Below are 19,145 nucleotides of genomic sequence, written 5' to 3'. Positions count from 1 at the left end.
CGCGTGCAGTTTTGAGGATGGACTGGACCTTTCCGTTTGTCTTAAATCTTCCTAGAACCCAAACGACATCTCGTACGTGTACAGCGGCTACGCTCCGCTCAGCATCCGACTGACCCAGGTGTTGGCGAGGCCCGGGTGGCGAAGCATCGAGGAGGTGCTGAAGATGCTCCCGGGACCGCACTTTGAGGAGAGACAGACACTTCCATCTGGCCTTCATAAAAAACGTACGGACCACTACTCTTTTTTTTTTTTTTTTTTTTTTTAATAATCGAGATTTGTGGGCATAAATGTAAAAGAAGCAATTAGACGGATCGCAAATAAACTACAAACTGGTCTTATTGTATAAGCTACAGGTCTAGCCTAACGATCAGAATAGAAAAGATTATTCATTTTCTAGAGAATTAATTATTTTCAGATCCATATTTTAATGTCTTAATGTTTTAAACTCTGTTTCCTACAAAAGTTACAGTGGAGATGTACCTCAAATAAAAATGCAAACGGCCTCTTTGACACCGAAACCCCACCATTGAATCTTTTTCTTATCACACTGACACACTAATCCCAGCTGCCGGACCTGTTGTCCGTTTGTCCCGCTGCTTGTTGCAGAACGAACACAGCCGCCTGCTTGTCGTGTGCAGATAAGACGCAGGCTTTTATTCTGTGAAGACACAAAGCAGGAGAGCAGCAGCAGATTTGACAGCTCAGAGCTTCAGTCTGTTTGCTCTGTCTGTGTTCAAGTAAAGACTGAATACAAACACAGTTTGATTTGGGAGCGACAGCCGGCATTTTTCCCTCAGATGTTTGTGGTTGATTTATTTTAGGAGTGGTTAGATGTGGATAATAAATCTAATTAAACACCATTTAAAATGAGCTAATTACAGCTGCATGTTTGGGCGTTAAAAATGGGACTAGTGGCTACAAGCCTGCCTCACACTGATGTGGGGAAGTGATAATAACAGTTTAAACCTGGGAGAAGGTGCAGATTGATTCGCTTATTAACAGATGGGTCTTAGAAGACAGACAGTTTTTTTCCCCAGGTTTAACTTTTATCTCTTGATGCATTACAGGACAACAGGGGGAGAATCGAACGACGCTGGTTTTCTTCCTCGGAGGAGTGACGTACGCAGAAATAGCCGCTCTCCGTTTCCTCTCTCAGATGGAGGACAGCGGGATGGAGTACGTCGTGGCCACGACCAAGCTCATCAACGGCACCACCTGGATCAAATCCCTCATGGATCGGCCTGAGTCTCAGCTGCCCTGAGACACCCGCACAGACCGCTGGCCTCGTCAGACCCACATCTGAATCCACCCCTGATCAGTTTGCTGCATTTTGCCACCTTCGACCACACCGCATGTTAATAATCTTTTTTTTTTTTTTGTCTGTCAGCTGTTGGCCAACTAAACACTGTACATATGTATTTATGGGATGTTTAATCACACGATTAAAGATGCACTTGCATTTTTCAAACTTTTCCAGACTTTCCTCTGTTCCACACGACTTAAAAATGTCTAAGAATTTAATTTTATTTTGGAATTTAGAAAAATCTGCTGGAAGCCAATTTAAGACTTATACATACTATAATGTTAACAATTGGAAAAATATATTGCTGATATGAGTAGTCATAACAAAATAAGTTGGCAGAAGTTGTCTAAAACATTATAGTGTGACAGAGCCTTTAAGCTGAGGTTAGAAGCAAACAAATGAAATGTCAGTCAACTTCAATTACTTTTGTGTTACCAGTCATGTGACTGGCTTTTTTTCCCCCATCTTTTTTTTTATTCAGAGGCAGTGCATCCGTCAGCAGCGATCCAGCTCTCCCAAGAAGCAATTAGCGCAGTAACAGGCCTCCCGATCAGCCGATAATAGCCCCGTGCTGTCTGGAGAGCTGGGGCCGTGGCGGCCCCTGATTTGACAGAGCAGGACACTGATTTGATTAGGAGGCCATTTGCTTCATGTTCCGGTAGAGGATAACTGTGCTGCGGGAGGGTGTTTGATCTCAGCATCAGTCAATACCTTCCTCTTGCCTCACACTGTAAACCAAACACGTCCTGCTGAGGGATGTTTTTGGAGGACTCTTGTTCCTTCGTGTTGAATAGCTGCAAATTTTAGCAGCTTTTTTAAGCAGTTTTTGTTTTTGTTCGTTTTGTTTTTGATTGGCAAAATCTTGCATTTGTGTTTGTTCGAGGAGCAGGTGCACTGAGGACTCAAACTGCCATCAGGTCAATCCCAGCAGATTTAGATCCTTGTGATCAGTTTTTATGCTTGTTGTGACTCCTCCTCCTCTGCATCGTAGCCTCGGAAACGCTCGACGCCGCCACACACTAACCTGAACTTCCTGGCTGCAAGAAGAGGAGTCCACCCTCTGATCAGCTCCTGCCCTCCTCCTACAACATCAAGGTATGAATCTTTATGTTTTTTTTCTGCTACACAAATAAACTTTTCTACATGTTTTACCCCTTAATAGTTCTTATGAGTTTAGCTCTGACTTTCTTGAACAAAATAACCACTTGAAATATTAATTATTCAGTGTTGCTGAAAGCTCAGTTTGAGACAACTTCAGCATCTTTTCTGTCTGAAAGAGATGTTCTACATGTAGTTTGTGACTAAAGCAAACAGCCAATCAATAGGGCCCATTTAGTGCAATTTAGGCATTAATTATTTACATCAGTTTAGTGCTTCTAGCCTGAGGTCATGAGAAAATTATTTAGTAACAATCACATTGAATAAACTCACTGGATGTTTCTATTAATGTTTGTAGTTTTGTTTTGTGCAATATTTTTATATAAAAAAATTTTTTCTCTCCCTCTGAAATCTGACAGTTTGGGTTTTTTTCTTTTGTTGTTGTTTTTGTTTTTTTTTTTAGAATGGTTCGAGGTGAGAACATTGAGCTCGTGGAAATGGAACCCTTGTTTATCCGTTTCCTCCGGACATTCAAGGAAGTCCTTAAATTTGTTCTCTTCAGCTACACGGTGGTGTTCGGTGCCTTGCTGCTCGCCCGGTGGACCACTTACTTTATGGTGGGAAAGTAGAAATCCAAAGAATGAGCTTGTTCTTGGATGACTCAACCTGAAGCTGAAGCTGATCTGGCGGACCTTTGTTTGGGAGGATTTACTTTTAATGCAGTTCCTTTAAAACAACAGATTGTCAAGAGGATTTTCTTTATTTGATTTTCCGTGTTTTGCATTCTGCAGTGGTTCCAAATATTTTTAGAATATAAATGTATTTGATGTTGAAATGTGTATTTGAGATTATGTGCATTAAAATGTCCCTTTTTTATGGTTATAGCAGATAAATGCTGCATTTTTTTCAATGGATAAAAGCATTAAATGCTTGTTTTAATGTGTATTGATTTCTTTCCTCCAAACTTGTAAATATAGAAACTTGTTATTGGTATTTTGATAAAGCAGAAAAACAATTGGCTTCAGTGCACCACTAAACAGACTAAAAGGAAGTCTGATTTTAATTATATTTCAGGTAAATATTACCAGTTTTTTACCATGTTCTTTTTTATTAAAAAGATTTAGTTGTAAATCCATGTATGAATCCCTATTATTGATAATTAATACTTCTCAGCCTGCTATAGATGAGAGGAACTTGTGGTTCTGATGCGGCTTGGAGACCATACATCTACTTACACAACTGGTTTAGTTTGTTGGTTTTTATGAAAAAAGTTATGTCCCATTTCAAATAGAATGTAAACATTTATTTACAGTGATCATCCTGTCTGTTCTGAATAGAAAAATCAAGTTTCTAAAATATATATTTTATTATTAAAGTGGCTACATTTGAAAAATGAGCTGGTTCTGGTGACTCAGTAATGTCCATGTGGACCAGTTTTGATGGTTTGAAGGAAATTACTTATTTTTACTTAAATTTGTTTCACCTGTGATATTCTGAGAACGACCAACCAAAACACAAACGTGGCGATTCTTTTTAAATTGTTTTCTTTTGAGAAATAAAATGGGTAAAAGGTCTTTGTGCACCACTTGGACCCAAAGAGCTTGATTGGTTTTAGTCTCTTTGTCAGCCATGATTTTCATAAATGCAAATAACTTTAGGGATTTTCAGGGAACTATTAAAGAAATCATATCTGGCAGGTGTATCGAACTTCAGGAAGTTCATGGCAGCTCAAATTTACTGTGTTCCTGCTGCTAAAGCTCCCATTTCTCATCAAAATGTCTTTTTTAATTCAGCTTAGCATAATCATAATCATTGTAGTCAATGTTTCTGTTGCTCAGAAGACAGTATTTTTTCCTTGAGGGATGATTTGTGTATTTTCTTTCATAATTACTCTGAAAATGTAGGGAAAACAGACGAGTGAGCATCTAATGTTTGATTGAAAACAGGAATACCAGAAACCTGAACACAATCAGTGGTGGGCACAGTTCCCCTAAAACACTAAATGACTAATAAGGGGAACTTGTTTCCTGATTAGTGCTTTAGGGCTTTTGCTAAATTTAAAAATTAGTGGATTAGCACTTGCTAAATTTAGAAGCACTAACTGAGGTCTACAAATGTTATTGATCAATGTTAATGTTAACAGCTGATGGTGAAAGCTGATGCACATTTTGTTCATATGTGTGTCCCTTGTCCACTAGGTCGGTGTTTCCCAACCAAGGGTACATGTACCCTTTGCGGTACACGAGCATATTATAGGGGGTAAGTGGAAAATTTTCCCAGGTATGTAAAAACATAAATAAAAATAGCACTGAGATGTAGGATATGTAGGACCTTATGATTTATGCAATGCGGAAATTCCAGACGGAATCATGGAACTAACACAAAATGGAATCAGTATAAAATGTGGAATCTCACAGAATTTGCTCATTTGGGTGAGTTTCTTGTGTATTTTGGACGCTGCTGTTTTCTGCACCTGCCATTACCTGGTATATTTTTTTTAATTACTTATTCATTTTCAAGGTAAAAATTTTATCTTTGTGTAATTTGAGTTGAAAAAAATAAAATGCCTGTAATTAATTAAACATTCTCGGGGGTTAAATAAAAAAATCATTTAATAATCAGTTGTAGTACGTTATAGTTTTGGAGAATTGTCATTACATTTGACTGTAGGGGTACTAGTGGTATGACAGAATGGCTCAGGTCTAAAAAGTTTGGGAACCACTGGTCTAAAGTCCTGAAACATTTCAGTATTTTCAGGACCTTGGACAGTTCCTTCAGCCCTTCACACTTTCTAAAGCCCTGAACCATTTCAGTATTTTCAGGACCTTGGACAGTTCCTTCAACCCTCACACTGTTTGAGGTCCTGAAACATTTCAGCACTTTCAGGACATTGCAGGGCTCTAGACTTTTTGCACTGGTTGCACCGGTGCACCAAACATTTTTTCTTAGGCTCACCCAAATTTTCACCACACGTCGCATTTAACATCAGAGTTTTACAGTTTTTTTTCACTGTTCATTAAGGCAATATTAACTCAAAAATAATTAGTTAACAATCTAGTAAACATGAAGTTCTTTATTTGAACCAGAATTGTACAAGACCTATAAATTACTGAAAAGTATTTAAAGTGACTCTATAAAATTCTAAGTGCAAATGTTTAAGGGCTGAAACATCTTAAACATTTCATGGTTAAATTTATTTTAGACACATGCCCCTCAAATGGACAACTCCTGTGGTTTGGCCTTATGGGTCTTTGGCCTTGGATAAACCAGAATGATGAACAGAGAATATTGATTAATAACAGAAATATTACTGATATTTATTAAAAGGTTGTGCAGATTTTTTAAAAATAATAACACATACGAGTCTGCAATTTCATTAGCATTAGTTGAATCTTTTATTATATTATTTCACTTAAATATCTAATATGTCTGGCCTTATCCTCCTGAGACCCAGAAGAACCWATTTCAGATACTTGGAATGTAACTGTGGTGAAGTCGATTAAGTGCAAAAGTGGCCTGCCATACAGGTGAGCTTCCTCACGCTGCTGAAATGATCTGCTGCACTCACAAAGTAGACCCTGCATTAACAAGATGGACGAGCGAGCAACCATCCCCATCTTGTTTTCATCTCCAGCTAACAAGAAAGAACTGTTTTTCAGACTCCAATCTGGGTAAACAAAAACTCCGGTTGTTTCGCTATGTGTGTGTGTGTGTGTGTGTGTGTACAGGTTTTTGCTTCATGATGGGTACAATTATTGACCATTTCCCTGGTAGCCTACACACAGCCTGGCGAGGTTAGGGTTTGGGTCTTTGGGTCAGGTGTGTAGCCTACCCTGGGAGGTTATGGTTGGCTGTAGAATTGACGGGGAAATGAATGGAAGTCAATGCAAAGTCCCCATGAGGATAGAACAACAAACGTGTGTGCTCGGGAGGTGTGGAGCGGAGTCCGCGAGCAGAGCGCAGTGTTATTAGGAGAGATGGAGACTGTCGGTGGGCGACCATTTATACTGCTGGATTATTTTTTTATGGAACATGGAAAAAAAATTCACCGGGCGACCGCTCCCCCTCGAACGACTGGTCGCACCAGTGCGACTGGGCATTTTTTTAGTCGCACTATTAGGAAATCAGGTCGCATTTGTGACCAAATTGGTCACACTCTAGAGCCCTGCCTTGGACAGTTCCTTTAGCCCTTCACACTGTTTGAGGTCCTGAAACATTTCAGTACTTTCAGGACTTTGGACAGTTCCTTCAATCCTTCACACTGTCTAAAGTCCTGAAACATTTCAGTATTTTCAGGACCTTGGACAGTTCCTTCAGCCCTTGACACTGTCTAAAGTCCTGAAACATTTCAGCACTTTCATGACCTTGGACAGTTCCTTCAGCCCTTCACACTGTCTAAAGCCCTGAAACATTTCAGTACTTTCAGGACCTTGGGCAGTTCCTGCAACACTTCACACTGTCTAAAGTCCCGAAACATTTCAGTATTTTCAGGACTTTGGACAGTTCATTCAGCCCTTGACACCGTCTAAAGTCCTGAAACATTTCAGCACTTTCATGACCTTGGACAGTTCCTTCAGCCCTTCACACTGTTTGAGGTCCTGAAACATTTCAGTATTTTCAGGACCAGGGACAGTTCCTTCAGCCCTTGACACTGTCTAAAGCCCTGAAACATTCAAGTACTTTCAGGACCTTGGACAGTTCCTTCAACCCTTCAGGCTGTCTAAAGCCCTGAAACATTTCAGTACTTTCAGGACCTTGAACAGTTCCTTCAACCCTTCACACTGTCTAAAGTCCTGAAACATTTCAGCACTTTCAGGACCTTGGACAGTTCATTTAACCCTTGACACTGTCTAAAGCAGTGATTCTCAACCAGGGGTACATCTACCCCCTGGGGTATACAAGCATATTACAGGGGGTATGTGGAAAAATTTCCCAGAGCTGTAAAAAATGTAAAGATAGGACTGAGAAATGTAGGGCCCTATGATTTCAGCAATGCAGAAATTGCAGACAGAATCATGCAATTAACACAAAATGGAATCCAGTATAAAATGTGGAATCTCACAGAATTTGCTCATTTGGGGTGTTTGATGTATTTTGGACGCTGCTGCTTCCTTCACCTGCTATTACCTGGTTTATTTGTTTAATTACTTATTCACATTCAAGGCAACATTTTTATCTTTATGTTTAATTTGAGTTGAAAAAAATATAATGCCCGAGAATTAAATGTTCTAGGGGCTTAAATAATTTTCATTTAATAATCAGTTGTGGTACATTATGGTTTTGAAGAATCATCATTATTTTTGACTGAGGGGGGTACTAGCGGTATGACAAAATGGCTCAGGGGTACACAAGTCTAAAAAGGTTGGGAACAATTGCACTAGGTGACAATATATTGACAATATATGAATCCAAATAAGACTGGAATGTCAATGATAAGACTTAAGAGAGCAACATGGCAATATGTGACTCATGTTGTCTGTTGAAGAATGTTCATAGGATGATTGGGTTATTTTAGTGCTTTAGAATTAGCTTTTGATCAAATTTTCAGTGTGTTAGTGTTTTAGAATTAGGGGGCCTAAATATTTGAGTTAGTGTTTTAAAGCTAGTGGAACTAATTTTTAGATTAGTGCTGCCCACCACTGCACTCAGTGCATCTGTAGTTTGTCTGTGCTATTTTGGCTAATCTTATATGGATAAAATGCATAATGTGTGCATTCTATTTTGCAATAATTTTACATGATTCAAGAGGAAAACATAATTTGTGCTGAAAACTAAACTGTGTGGCTTTCATTACCTGACAATAATTTCCGTGCTTGATTTTAAAACAGTTCAGAGTATTATTTGCATATTCATTTTTTCATATTTAAATTTAGTTATTGGGAAAATTGATTTGTGTACATTTCAAGGCAATCACACCTAACTTTATGCTCCATACAATAAAAGCATAAGAAATATCATAAATACCTAAATAATTATTGAATTAATAATAACTTCGTTTAGTCTAAGTGCATATAACCAAATTAAAAAAATCTTAGTTATAAGTTTTCTGACTTGTTACAAATGAGTGCGAGTTTGTTCGATTTTATTCACTGAAACGTCCGCATGGGCGGGATGTATGTGTTGCATCCTTTAAGTAAGGACGTCTCCGTTTCTTTCTTTCTTTTTTTCTTACCGTGAATTTAAAACATATTGAACTAAATATATATTTAGGTGTTATCCTCTAGTTAAAAGCTAAATTTATTCACTGACTGTTTATGCTAAATGTCCCGGAGCACCGTCTCCTCTCCTGTTCAACCCCGCCCGCGCGGCGCCATTTTGAAAGTGTAACGCGAGCGGAGGCAGATGCAAGGGAAATCTCAAAGTAGGGTGCAAAGTCTGCAAACCAGTCGTGAAGGTTGTAGTCGTTTTCTTCAAATGAAAATCATTTTGCGGTCGTAAAATCAGCCGGTGTTTGAGGACTGTCGGGAGTTACTTACAAACAGCGCACACCCATCTTCATTACCCCTGCTCGTCGCTGCTCTCCTTCGGACAGAACCAACCCGACCCAGCAGGTCAGCACGGACTGATCCAGTCCAGGGCCCGAAACTTCTGCAACACAGAGCACGGTCTGAGCTCCTCGCCATCATCATCATGGCAGGTAAAATCAGAGTGCCACCAGAAACCTGGAAAAGCTATTCTTAATTGTCATGTTTTTGCACAGAGACGTTTTTGTTTTTATCACCCTCTGTGGTGAAGCAGAGCAGGCTAGTTAGCAAGCTAGGAGAAACGACAGAAATCAAATCTCTCAGGCTGAAATGAGCGTGTGGCAGACAAATTTAACTCCTTCCATCTCACAGTTTATTCCCTCAAATACAATGTGCAGTTTGTGTAAAGTCAAACCCTGCCTTCTTTTTGTTTCCTGGAGGCTAACTCTGTTTGAGTCGAGTTAGCTTCCGGCTAATGAGAAGTTGACGGTGAAGAGAAACAACTTTGGTTTGTTTGTGTTGCAGGACCCGGTGGAGGGAGCAGTGATGTGCAGTGGTGTTTCTCTCAAGTCAAAGGAGCCATGGATGATGATGTAGCTGAAGGTGAGTTATTAAATGTAGCCTCATTAAATCACATCATATATTTTAAGCACTTAGGTGATGTTTACATATAATCAAAGCATCTCTCTAAAGCAGCATTTAGTTTACACACAGGATAAATGAGTTTGTTCAGTCTTGTTTGCTTGCTTTGAACTGTTTGGATCTTTTTAAATCCTTGGCTTGGTGTTTTCTATATGTTCACTCAGCACACTAAATGTGAAACCACAACAAAAGAGTACTGAATTGTGTTTACACAGTACATAGCTGACACGTAGAAGCGTAAAAGTCTGAGGAGTTGTTTACAGTAAGCTTTGCCCCGAGAACAGGAACAAATCAGAGCTTACTCTAACAGTCCAAGTCCATTATTCATAAGCTGCACGCAGTGAAGTAGTCCTCGATGTGCTTTATTCAACAGATTGTGTGGAGTCGGGTCGTATCAGGCACATGTGTGCTGTTTGGACTGGAGCCAGCTCAGAATAGTGCCTCTCTGTAAATGGAGATTGTATCGTCAGAGTTGTTGAGGACGATTGTCTTTGACAGATGCGTTGAATAGTTACAGACGTACTGTAGATTGTGTCTGCAAGGCGTAATCAACATACACTTGAGTTTTACTTTGTTGGATCACTGTTGTTCAGGACCGTTCAACTAAACTGCTCAGGAGTTCACAGCTATCAAAACCCAGCAGCTCTGGAGTTTTCCTAAATGAACCCGTTGACAGGTCTCTGTTGTATTGCCCTGTCATGGATCACCTCTCACGAGGACGTTTTTGTCATTTCTAAGTTGTTCAATGTTTCTTTGAGGATTTTAATTTTTTCTGATTTTAAAATCTAGTTTTGTGGGCCAGACTGAGCTCACCAACAGGCCAGATGTGGCACCAGTTGTCTAGCCTTGCTGTAGTGCCTCATTGCTGTCCGTCTTTCATAAAGTTTTAGCAAAAAAATTTTTTATCGAGTAATTTAAATGAACAAAATGTTAAACCAGTGCACACACACATATATTACATCTTCAATTAAGACAATTTCCTAATTAGGTTGCACAAAACATGTCTTTTGGTTGGTTTTATTTAATTGTGATATTGTGTCGGCAGCTGACATCATATCAACGGTCGAATTCAATCACTCTGGGGAGCTGCTCGCCACTGGGGACAAGGGGGGCCGTGTTGTCATCTTTCAGCAGGAGCCGGAGGTGTGTGAGTTACTGAGACGATGCATCTGACTAAATGTGTGCAGATATTACGAGCTTTTCAAAGATGATGCGTTTCTAACTTCATTTATTCTGTTAAACCTTTCACCCACTTAGCGGCTGAATAAAACTGAGCCAAATTTTCTGAACTGCCAAACATAATTTTGTCACAGGTCCACATAAGCATTAGTGTGATCTAAGGTCTGTTTTTGTTTAGAGTAAGAATCAACCTCAGTGCAGAGGAGAGTACAACGTTTACAGCACCTTCCAGAGCCACGAGCCCGAGTTCGACTACCTGAAGAGTCTCGAGATCGAGGAGAAGATCAACAAAATCCGATGGTTACCTCAGAAGAATGCAGCGCAGTTCCTTTTGTCTACGAATGGTTAGTAAACCACGGGACTCCAGCGGCTGCGCTGGGAACTGAACTTGTACTTTTCTCTCATCAAAAATGGCTGAACTCTGCTCTGTCTCACCGGCAGACAAAACTATTAAGCTGTGGAAGATCAGCGAGCGTGACAAGAGACCAGAGGGCTACAATTTAAAGGAAGAAGACGGGCGTTACAGAGATCCCAACACTGTCACAACTCTACGGGTGGGTATATTTAAAAGAAAAATAATGTTTAGCAATATCCCAGTAATGTTTTAATTTGTCTTAAAAAGACCTGTGTTGAATTGTCATTAATTTAGGAAGCATGTCTTTACTGAAAAACAAATGTAGTGAGAATTGTCTCTTTCAAGATTTTGACTCTGCCTCTTTAAAACTTTAGTTTAAATCAAAATAATCAAAGCATTTCAGGTAATGGTCTATGAGCTCTACAGCTGTTTTTCTCCTGACACTCTGTCCACTGGGTTCCTCAGGTACCGGTGTTCAGGCCCATGGATCTGATGGTGGAGGCCAGTCCCAGGCGAGTGTTTGCCAACGCCCACACCTACCATATCAACTCCATATCAGTCAACAGTGATCATGAGACCTACCTGTCTGCAGATGACCTGCGTGTTAATCTTTGGCATTTGGAGATCACCGATCGCAGCTTTAGTATCCTTTTCTTGTCTAATTATTAAATAAATTTAAATAACATATAGTATTATTAAAAATGGATTATATTTTTGTTTTTAAAGGCCAGGTTCACACTGAAGATTTTAAAGCTCACTTCTGGTTTTTATTTTTATTTTTTACTCGGATACTTTTTTCTTTTATGTGGTTGTGATTTAAATTCGACCTTCATCAGACTCCAGTGTGAACAGTCCACAGTGCTGAAGCACAGAAGAAGACGTGACGTCACTGTTAGTAAATACAGATGCTACATGTTAGCGTGTGCGACTTGATTCAGAAGTTGCAGTCAGTGACTAAATTATCTGTTGTTTCATCCAATGTTTACGTTTGATCTTGCAGCTTCCTGCTCAGTCGGGTGAAGAATGAAATGTGGTGACGTACTGAAAGTAGAAACAAACTCAAGGATCGATCACATCATGCTAGTATTGATACGCTCCAGCGTGTTGGTGTATCGATGTTAGCAGCATATGTTGGTGTAAGTTCATCCAGGACAAATATAGAAAGTGTAAAAAGACAAAGTGATTGGACTTCGGTATAGCTAAAGACGAGTGGAGTTCAAGCTTTAAACTGCATGATGGGAGTCACTTTTGCCTCAAGCGTGAACTTTGCCTTAAAGATTTTCCTTCAAATACGAAATGTCAAAGAAAACATTTTTTATATTTGAGAAACTTGCCATAACACAGGATTTTACCTATTTTGTCACATAACTTGGTATACTTTCATTTGGATTGTGAAAGGTATTAAAAAGAGAAACAGGAAGTGACATCAAATGGGAACTCTTTGATCTTTGTTTATTGAAACAATATTATTTTATCTCTTCTCTCTCTGATAGTGACACAAGATAATCTAAATAAACAATCAGAGTCTTCTCTACATCTGTGTTAGCTGTTGTAGTAATACTCTGTTCACATACAGAGATGCTTCTTTGTCATCACGTCCTGTTTCTGTATATGCAAGTATCTCAGCAGCTGCTCATATCAGTGACACAAATGCTTCCACAATATGTTATTAGTAGTGTCTTTCCAAAAATCCATTCACTTTTATTACAGAAATTTGATCTCACATGTGCTTCCAAGTAAAATATATATATATGTATATATATATATATGTCATACTTTAAAACCACCACAAGATGTCGCCAAACTAAAAGATTTTAGCTTCTCCAGAATGTACAGTATCTAAGATTTTCCTCATAGTTTCCTCACTCTTCCATCTTCCTGCCTGTGTTCTGCTCAGCATCTTTATTCGTCTTAACCCAAGTTCTCCAGATATTGTAGACATCAAACCAGCAAATATGGAGGAGCTGACAGAAGTAATTACAGCGGCGGAGTTTCACCCCCATCAGTGCAACACTTTTGTCTACAGCAGCAGTAAGGGGACCATCCGCCTGTGTGACATGAGGGCGTCAGCACTGTGCGACGTACATGCCAAATGTAAGTGTGTTTTAGTTGTTGGCAGCCTAACATTTACTCAACTGATCGTGTTCCCAAGGATACAAAAGATTTGAAAAGATGTATTTTAAAATTTAATAGGCAAACTTGGTTGGATGTGTGTAAATGATTTGTTTCTGCTGCCTCTCTCTGTGTGTGTTTGCTGCAGAAGTGAGCTAATAGCACGCACCTGTTTCTTTATTTCTTTAAGTGTTCGAGGAGCCAGAAGATCCAAATAACCGTTCTTTCTTTTCTGAAATCATCTCCTCCATCTCTGATGTGAAGTTCAGCCACAGCGGACGCTACATGATGACGCGGGACTATCTGTCTGTCAAAATCTGGGATCTCCACATGGAAACACAGCCAGTAGAAACGTATCAGGTCTGTAATAACACTGGTCTCAGTGTGCCACAAATTATATATTAAAAGCAAGACTCTAATGAAGTTAATTTTGTCTTTGCTTTAATTGTATAAGTTTTTTTTTTATAACAGGTACATGAATATCTCAGGAGTAAGTTGTGTTCTCTTTATGAAAACGACTGCATTTTTGACAAGTTTGAGTGCTGCTGGAATGGAAATGACAGGTGAGCTCTTCATATTTGCTTTTGCATTAGTTCTACAAACATTAAAGTTTACCTCGGGCTGTAAGAATCTGAACTCTAGCATGAAGTGAAAATAACCAACACAACATTTTGGGAAGACACACGACTAACTTACATTCACTGCAGACACAAAATGACCGAAATCAGAATTTTTTACGAGGTTGAACATAACTCTACTTGTTTGTGGGAACGTTTCCTTAAATAAAATTTAGAGATTCTAAATTTTCAAGCCTCTGCTCACACACATGCTGTGTTTTCCACAGTGTTGTGATGACGGGCTCCTACAACAACTTCTTCAGGATGTTCGACAGAGGCTACCGACACGACGTGACCTTCGAGGCGTCGCGGGAGAACAGCAAGCCTCGCTCCGTCCTGAAGCCTCGCAAAGTGAGCACGGGTGGGAAGCGCAAAAAGGACGAGATCAGCGTGGACAGTCTGGACTTTAGCAAGAAGATCCTCCACACCGCTTGGCATCCTCTGGACAACATCATTGCAGTGGCAACCACCAACAATCTGTACATATTCCAGGATAAGGTGAACTAGCTTTTGGTAACCACTCAGATCAGTTTTTAGCCTCGTTGCGCTCAAAGAAAAACAATAGTTCTTCTTTTCCTTTTTTTTTTTTTTTTACCAAATTCCCAAATCTTCATTCAGAACATCTTTTTGAGTAAATTATAAGTGATGGTCTCTCCAAACATGTTAGTTTGCAGCATTGGTTTCTTCCTTCAGGATCACTCCATTCACTGAGCTTCCATTTGCACCTCCACTACATCCCAAAGCAAAGCGAAATATTACTTTGATCATTTGTTTGTGCCATGTTGTTAACAGCTACCGGTTAGGTTTTTGTACCTGTTATATTTTTCAAGTATAAATAGGATATTCCTCCTACTGTTTTTATGTTTTAATGTCATGTTTTTTGTTCTCGTGCCAACCTGAGACTTTAAATACAAGTTGTCGACACTTCAGTTTCGTTCAAACTGACAAGTTGCCAAGTACTCTCAGCTTTTGTTTCCCTGCTCATCTTAAAGGACTAAAATGATGTTTTATCAACTCTCATTCTCTGAAAATCTTGTTAAACTGGCATTACTACTAATGTTTGTATCCAGTGTGCGAATACCACTTAGATTTTTTTATTTATTAATTTTTTTTAACTTCAGAGCAGCCAGTGTTTAGTACTCATCTGTCTGCTGTAAGTTACTTCACTAGAAGTTTACTTATTGTTGTAAACTTCATGTTGCCTTTGCATACGTCAGGTTTAGTTGTTGCATAGTTGAATACGCAATTATTCCAACGTTTGACCTTTTTCAGACAAGATGCCAGTTTTGTTATTCTGTCAAAAACATGAGCCACTTCTACCTAAAGGTTACACACACACACACACACACACACACACACACACACACACACACACATGCTTGCTGTACACTCAGGACTGAACTCATTATCTGTGGTTTTAAACATAAATCTCTGACCGTGTTCTACTGTAACTGTAAACATCCTCCTCCATCTTTCAGCTTGTTAAACTAGGATTCGGACCGACCTCATCCTCGCGATGCGACAGCCGTCAGTTTATAAAAACACTCATGACAGAGAGTTACGTCTCCACCGGAGCCTCTCTGCTGTCGGGTGTACTGCAGCTTTTGAACTCCTAAAAAAAGTTTAGCTGTGTCCCTTTTTAAATTTTTACTTTTTAGGCTTGTGTGTGATAAAGATTTCACAGGATACGCTAATTTTATGTCTTATTTCATAAAATCTTAAAGGCTCTGAAAAGTCAAACGAATGCACGTGCCTAAAGGGCTTTTCAAGTCACAACGAACCTATTTGTTTTAGAACAGTAACGGAGCGTATTCCGACTTGCAGTGAACTCACTCGGTCACTGACTAGCGGATGGAAAGCAGTAAATGTGAAGTCCAACACTGGAAGCGAGTTAGATTTCTCAGGTGTCATTCTGGGTGTTAAACGGGTGGCAATCAATGCCAAAGGAAACCGGTCTTACACATTGAACCTATTTAAAGCTGTCCTAACAGAGAAGGTGTTCTGGTCTGGCTGCACTCGTGTGCACAGCCTTCTGAAGCTCAGGACAAATATGTGAAAGGCCAGGATGTGGCCTGAGGCATCAGAACTGAGTGCTGCTGCCAGCTTCCTTTTCAAAGCATGTTGTTATGCTTTAACATCTGTGTTTAGTTTTCTTTTTCCTTTTATATATGTGATGTTTTCTACTGTACCCTATTAAAAAAATAATATTCACTACAGTTGATTTATTTTTGTAAGAATTAAGGTGATAGAGGCGAATCACTGTAGTTGTATGTGGAAGGTTGTTTTGAAAGTCAGATCTCAAGACTTTCTGTTTTATTTTATTGTTTTTTTTTTTTTCCTGGTGGATATTTTTGTTCTAAAGGTTTTGTGGCATCATTTTTAACATGAGTTGTCCAAAGACAAGTATTTCATGTGTTAATAACTCCAGAAATGCTAAACACTATTACTGTATTTTTGCCATTATTTAGAGAGTTCAGGGACAGATTTAGTTTGTTTGGGTCAGTGTTTTTTTAATGTGCCATAGTTTTGCTGAATGAACAGTTTTTGTTGTCCATGAAAGACGAGGTGCTCTACGTCAGGAAACATTTTCATGAAGATGAATCTATATGTCATCTTTTTGAAGCCCGTCAGCTCTGTTAACTAAGCAAAGGGATGGTTTTTGAACAACAAAATATTTTCTCTCTTTACAGTTTTTTTTATTTTGTATTTTTTAATAACAAGGAGAAGCACTTTGTGCAGGTTAACGTTGTAAATGCGGTTTATTTAAGCTAACTTCATGTCGTTGCCTCTCCTCGCTCACTGTCATGTCTTAAAAGATCACCAGATGGAAATGAGCCATCAAATTTTCTCAGAAAAGCCCAAACGTGTTGCCATGAAGATGTATTCAGACCAGTTCGATTATAGCACAATTTTCCACTTCATCAATGTTAAGGCATTTAAACGAGGCCCAACTGGTAAATAAAACGAGCTGTTTCAGTTTTATGATGTTTGATCTACTGTCAAGTCTCAGTCTCAGGGTTCTGGGGTGTGTCTTTTAGTGATGAGATACTTTTCTACTTTTTCTTTCATGTGTGTATGTGTGTGTGACCATCATTTTCTGATGCGAGGCTGTGTGAGGATCAGTTTTGTTTGTGTCATGTCCAAGATGTATGAACCTTTAAAAAGAGAACATTCTAGTTTAAAAAAATAACAGTGCATAGTACTACATCCAAAAAATTTTGTATTTTTAATGACGTGATGAGCAATAAAACTGGTGTTTAAATTTAAAAAGGAAAAAAAAAACACTTTCTCAGTTGTCCCCCCCCCCCCCCGTTTTATTGTCATACATTAGCCATCTTTCAGCAATGTTCACAATTACCCCGTTGCCTTTCTTACATTAATTAAAAAAGAGATAATCAAGTCCTTTTCTTAAACTTTCTGACGTGACAGACAGGAGACTGCTCAGGGGAATTTTCTGCTGCTGTGTGACCTCAAACTTTCAAGAGCTTTTCTGGACTGGAAACAAAAACTAATTTACAAGCAGATCATACTTTTATTCTCAATACATATTTATCTAAGCGCTATACAGCACCTTGCCCAGCGACTGCTCCTTCTCTTACCCTGAACAGGATAAAGCGAGTACAGCAAATGGAATAAGTTTTCAGTTTTTGTGTCTGTTAAATCACAGGAGTTAAAAACAAAATGCACTTTTTTATTTTGTGAGCTTTGTTTCCCTTTTTTATGTTGATCTGTTTAGGAATTACTACTACATATGTGTACTTTGTGCAGCAATGGTTGTCGAAGAAATTTAGATAAAGTTAATAAAGTTTTAAAACCATTTTTTATTTATGAGTTGGATGTTTTTATTGTCATTTTTTGTTGCTGTCTTTCTACCTAGAAAACCTTTGGATTAATACCTTTCTTTCAAATAAGCTACTCAAAATACATTTAAGACTCATACTAATCTGTAAAAATGACTTCTTAAGGAAGCACCCTTTTCTCAAAATTAGTTGTCAGTACGTGCAAACCAGCACTTATTTGATGAGTGAGTGATGAGAGCCAGTGGTGACCAGAATTATATTATCCCTGAAGTCCATGAACCCATATAATTTAAGACTATCAAAATTTAGAATGCCCATCATATTTTATACATACCCTTAACATTGCTTTGCAGACATTTAATAAGCATTGTGTTATATGTTCATTAAATTCAATTCATTTATTCATTTCATCAAAAAACAAACATTTCACACAACAAAACAATACAAATAAAATAAAATGAAAGGTAGCAGAAAAAGAAAAAAATTCATATATCTGCCCCTTTTTTAATTAAAAAATATTTTAAACTACGATAAAACAAAACAAAAATTTCAATTCCTCAAACAGTAACTAATACAGATTAAACAATTTCATATTTCTTTAACAATTTTTCTTTGTTTTCTTAAAGAAATTCACTGATCCAATGCTTTTACAGTCATCCTCCAGATTATTCCATAATCATACCTTTTACAGAAGTGCATCTGTCCTTTTTAAGTTTGTTTTGATTTTTGGTTTAACAAACATTTAATCCCTTCAAATTATAGCAGCTTTCCCTCTTAACAAAATGTGATTGGATGTTTGACGGCAACATTTCTATGAGCCTTATACATAACTTACAGAATGTTATACTCAACCAACTCATGAAATTTTAACAACTTTGATGAAACAATATATTAGATGGGTGATAGTTATGCTTTTTTGTGATAATTCCTATGGCTCTTTTTTATAAAATAAAAATAGGATTAGTAGTGGTTTTATATGCATTTCCCCAGACTTCTACATAATAAATCAAATGTGGAACAATTATTACATTAGTGTAAATAGTGCTTTATCATTAAGTAACTCCTTCGCTTTATACAATACTGCAATAGATTTTGCCATTTTTGTTCTTAAGTAATTTATATGAGGTCCATGTCAGTTTTTTGTCAATGATGACACCAAAAAACTTCACCTCATTTACTCTACGGATCTCTACACCCTCTACTCTAAATGGAACATCACTTGGTTTCTTTGTATTACTAAATATCGTTTGTTTTATCTAAATTTAATGATATTATGTTTAAAACAATTTTGTACTTTTACAAATTCTATTTCCATCATTTACAACATCTGTTCTATGTTATTACTCAAGCAAAAAAATGTGGTGTCGTCAGCAAATAAAACACATTTAAACAACCCTGATACATTTACCAAGTCATTAATATATAGGAGAAACAACTTTGGTCCCAATATAGAACCCTGTGGAACCCCAAATACAATATTACAAAGTTCTGATCTTACATCATTAATTTGTACAAACTGTTTCCTATTGGTTAAATAACTTGATATCCACTGTAATGCTGGACCTCTTATATTTG

The 19,145-nt window shown here is 38.2% G+C and overlaps 2 protein-coding genes across 4 annotated transcripts in view; both read left to right on the top strand.

Moving 5' to 3' along the window:
* vps33a (VPS33A core subunit of CORVET and HOPS complexes) overlaps positions 1-1,472 on the top strand; it is a gene marked incomplete in the record, with an annotated part of 5,389 nt that extends 3,917 nt beyond the window's left edge. Inside the window, 2 exon segments of the mRNA XM_014012069.1 lie at positions 56-224; positions 1,068-1,472. Coding sequence (XP_013867523.1) covers positions 56-224; positions 1,068-1,261 — 363 coding nt within the window.
* Positions 1,473-8,672: 7,200 nt separating this feature from the next.
* On the top strand, positions 8,673-17,594 carry ppp2r2aa (protein phosphatase 2, regulatory subunit B, alpha a). Of its 3 annotated transcripts, none has more exons than XM_014012068.1 (10): positions 8,675-9,038; positions 9,391-9,468; positions 10,553-10,650; positions 10,865-11,030; positions 11,128-11,240; positions 11,507-11,684; positions 12,971-13,135; positions 13,344-13,513; positions 13,608-13,716; positions 13,998-14,091. In XM_014012068.1, the coding sequence occupies exons 1-10, from the start codon at positions 9,032-9,034 to the stop codon at positions 14,003-14,005; spliced, it is 1,092 nt and encodes a 363-aa protein (XP_013867522.1). In that variant the 5' UTR covers positions 8,675-9,031; the 3' UTR covers positions 14,006-14,091. The 3 variants fall into 3 exon arrangements, with proteins under 3 accessions (XP_013867521.1, XP_013867522.1, XP_013867520.1); XM_014012066.1 differs by having other exon boundaries at positions 8,677-9,038; positions 13,625-13,716; positions 13,998-17,594; XM_014012067.1 differs by lacking the exon at positions 13,998-14,091 and having other exon boundaries at positions 8,673-9,038; positions 13,608-13,990.
* The last annotated feature ends 1,551 nt before the right edge of the window (positions 17,595-19,145 follow it).

The sequence above is a fragment of the Austrofundulus limnaeus genome, unplaced genomic scaffold, assembly GCF_001266775.1.
Source record: "Austrofundulus limnaeus strain Quisiro unplaced genomic scaffold, Austrofundulus_limnaeus-1.0 Scaffold88, whole genome shotgun sequence".
Lineage (NCBI taxonomy): Eukaryota > Metazoa > Chordata > Actinopteri > Cyprinodontiformes > Rivulidae > Austrofundulus > Austrofundulus limnaeus.
This window is presented reverse-complemented; position numbering and strand designations above follow the sequence as displayed.

Bases quoted from the DNA above. Each gene is read 5' to 3' on its own strand.
- ppp2r2aa (XM_014012066.1), top strand. The intron at 11,241-11,506 runs GTGGGTATATTT...TGGGTTCCTCAG, and splicing joins ACACTGTCACAACTCTACGG to GTACCGGTGTTCAGGCCCAT. The intron at 13,514-13,624 runs GTCTGTAATAAC...TTTTTATAACAG, and splicing joins AGCCAGTAGAAACGTATCAG to GTACATGAATATCTCAGGAG.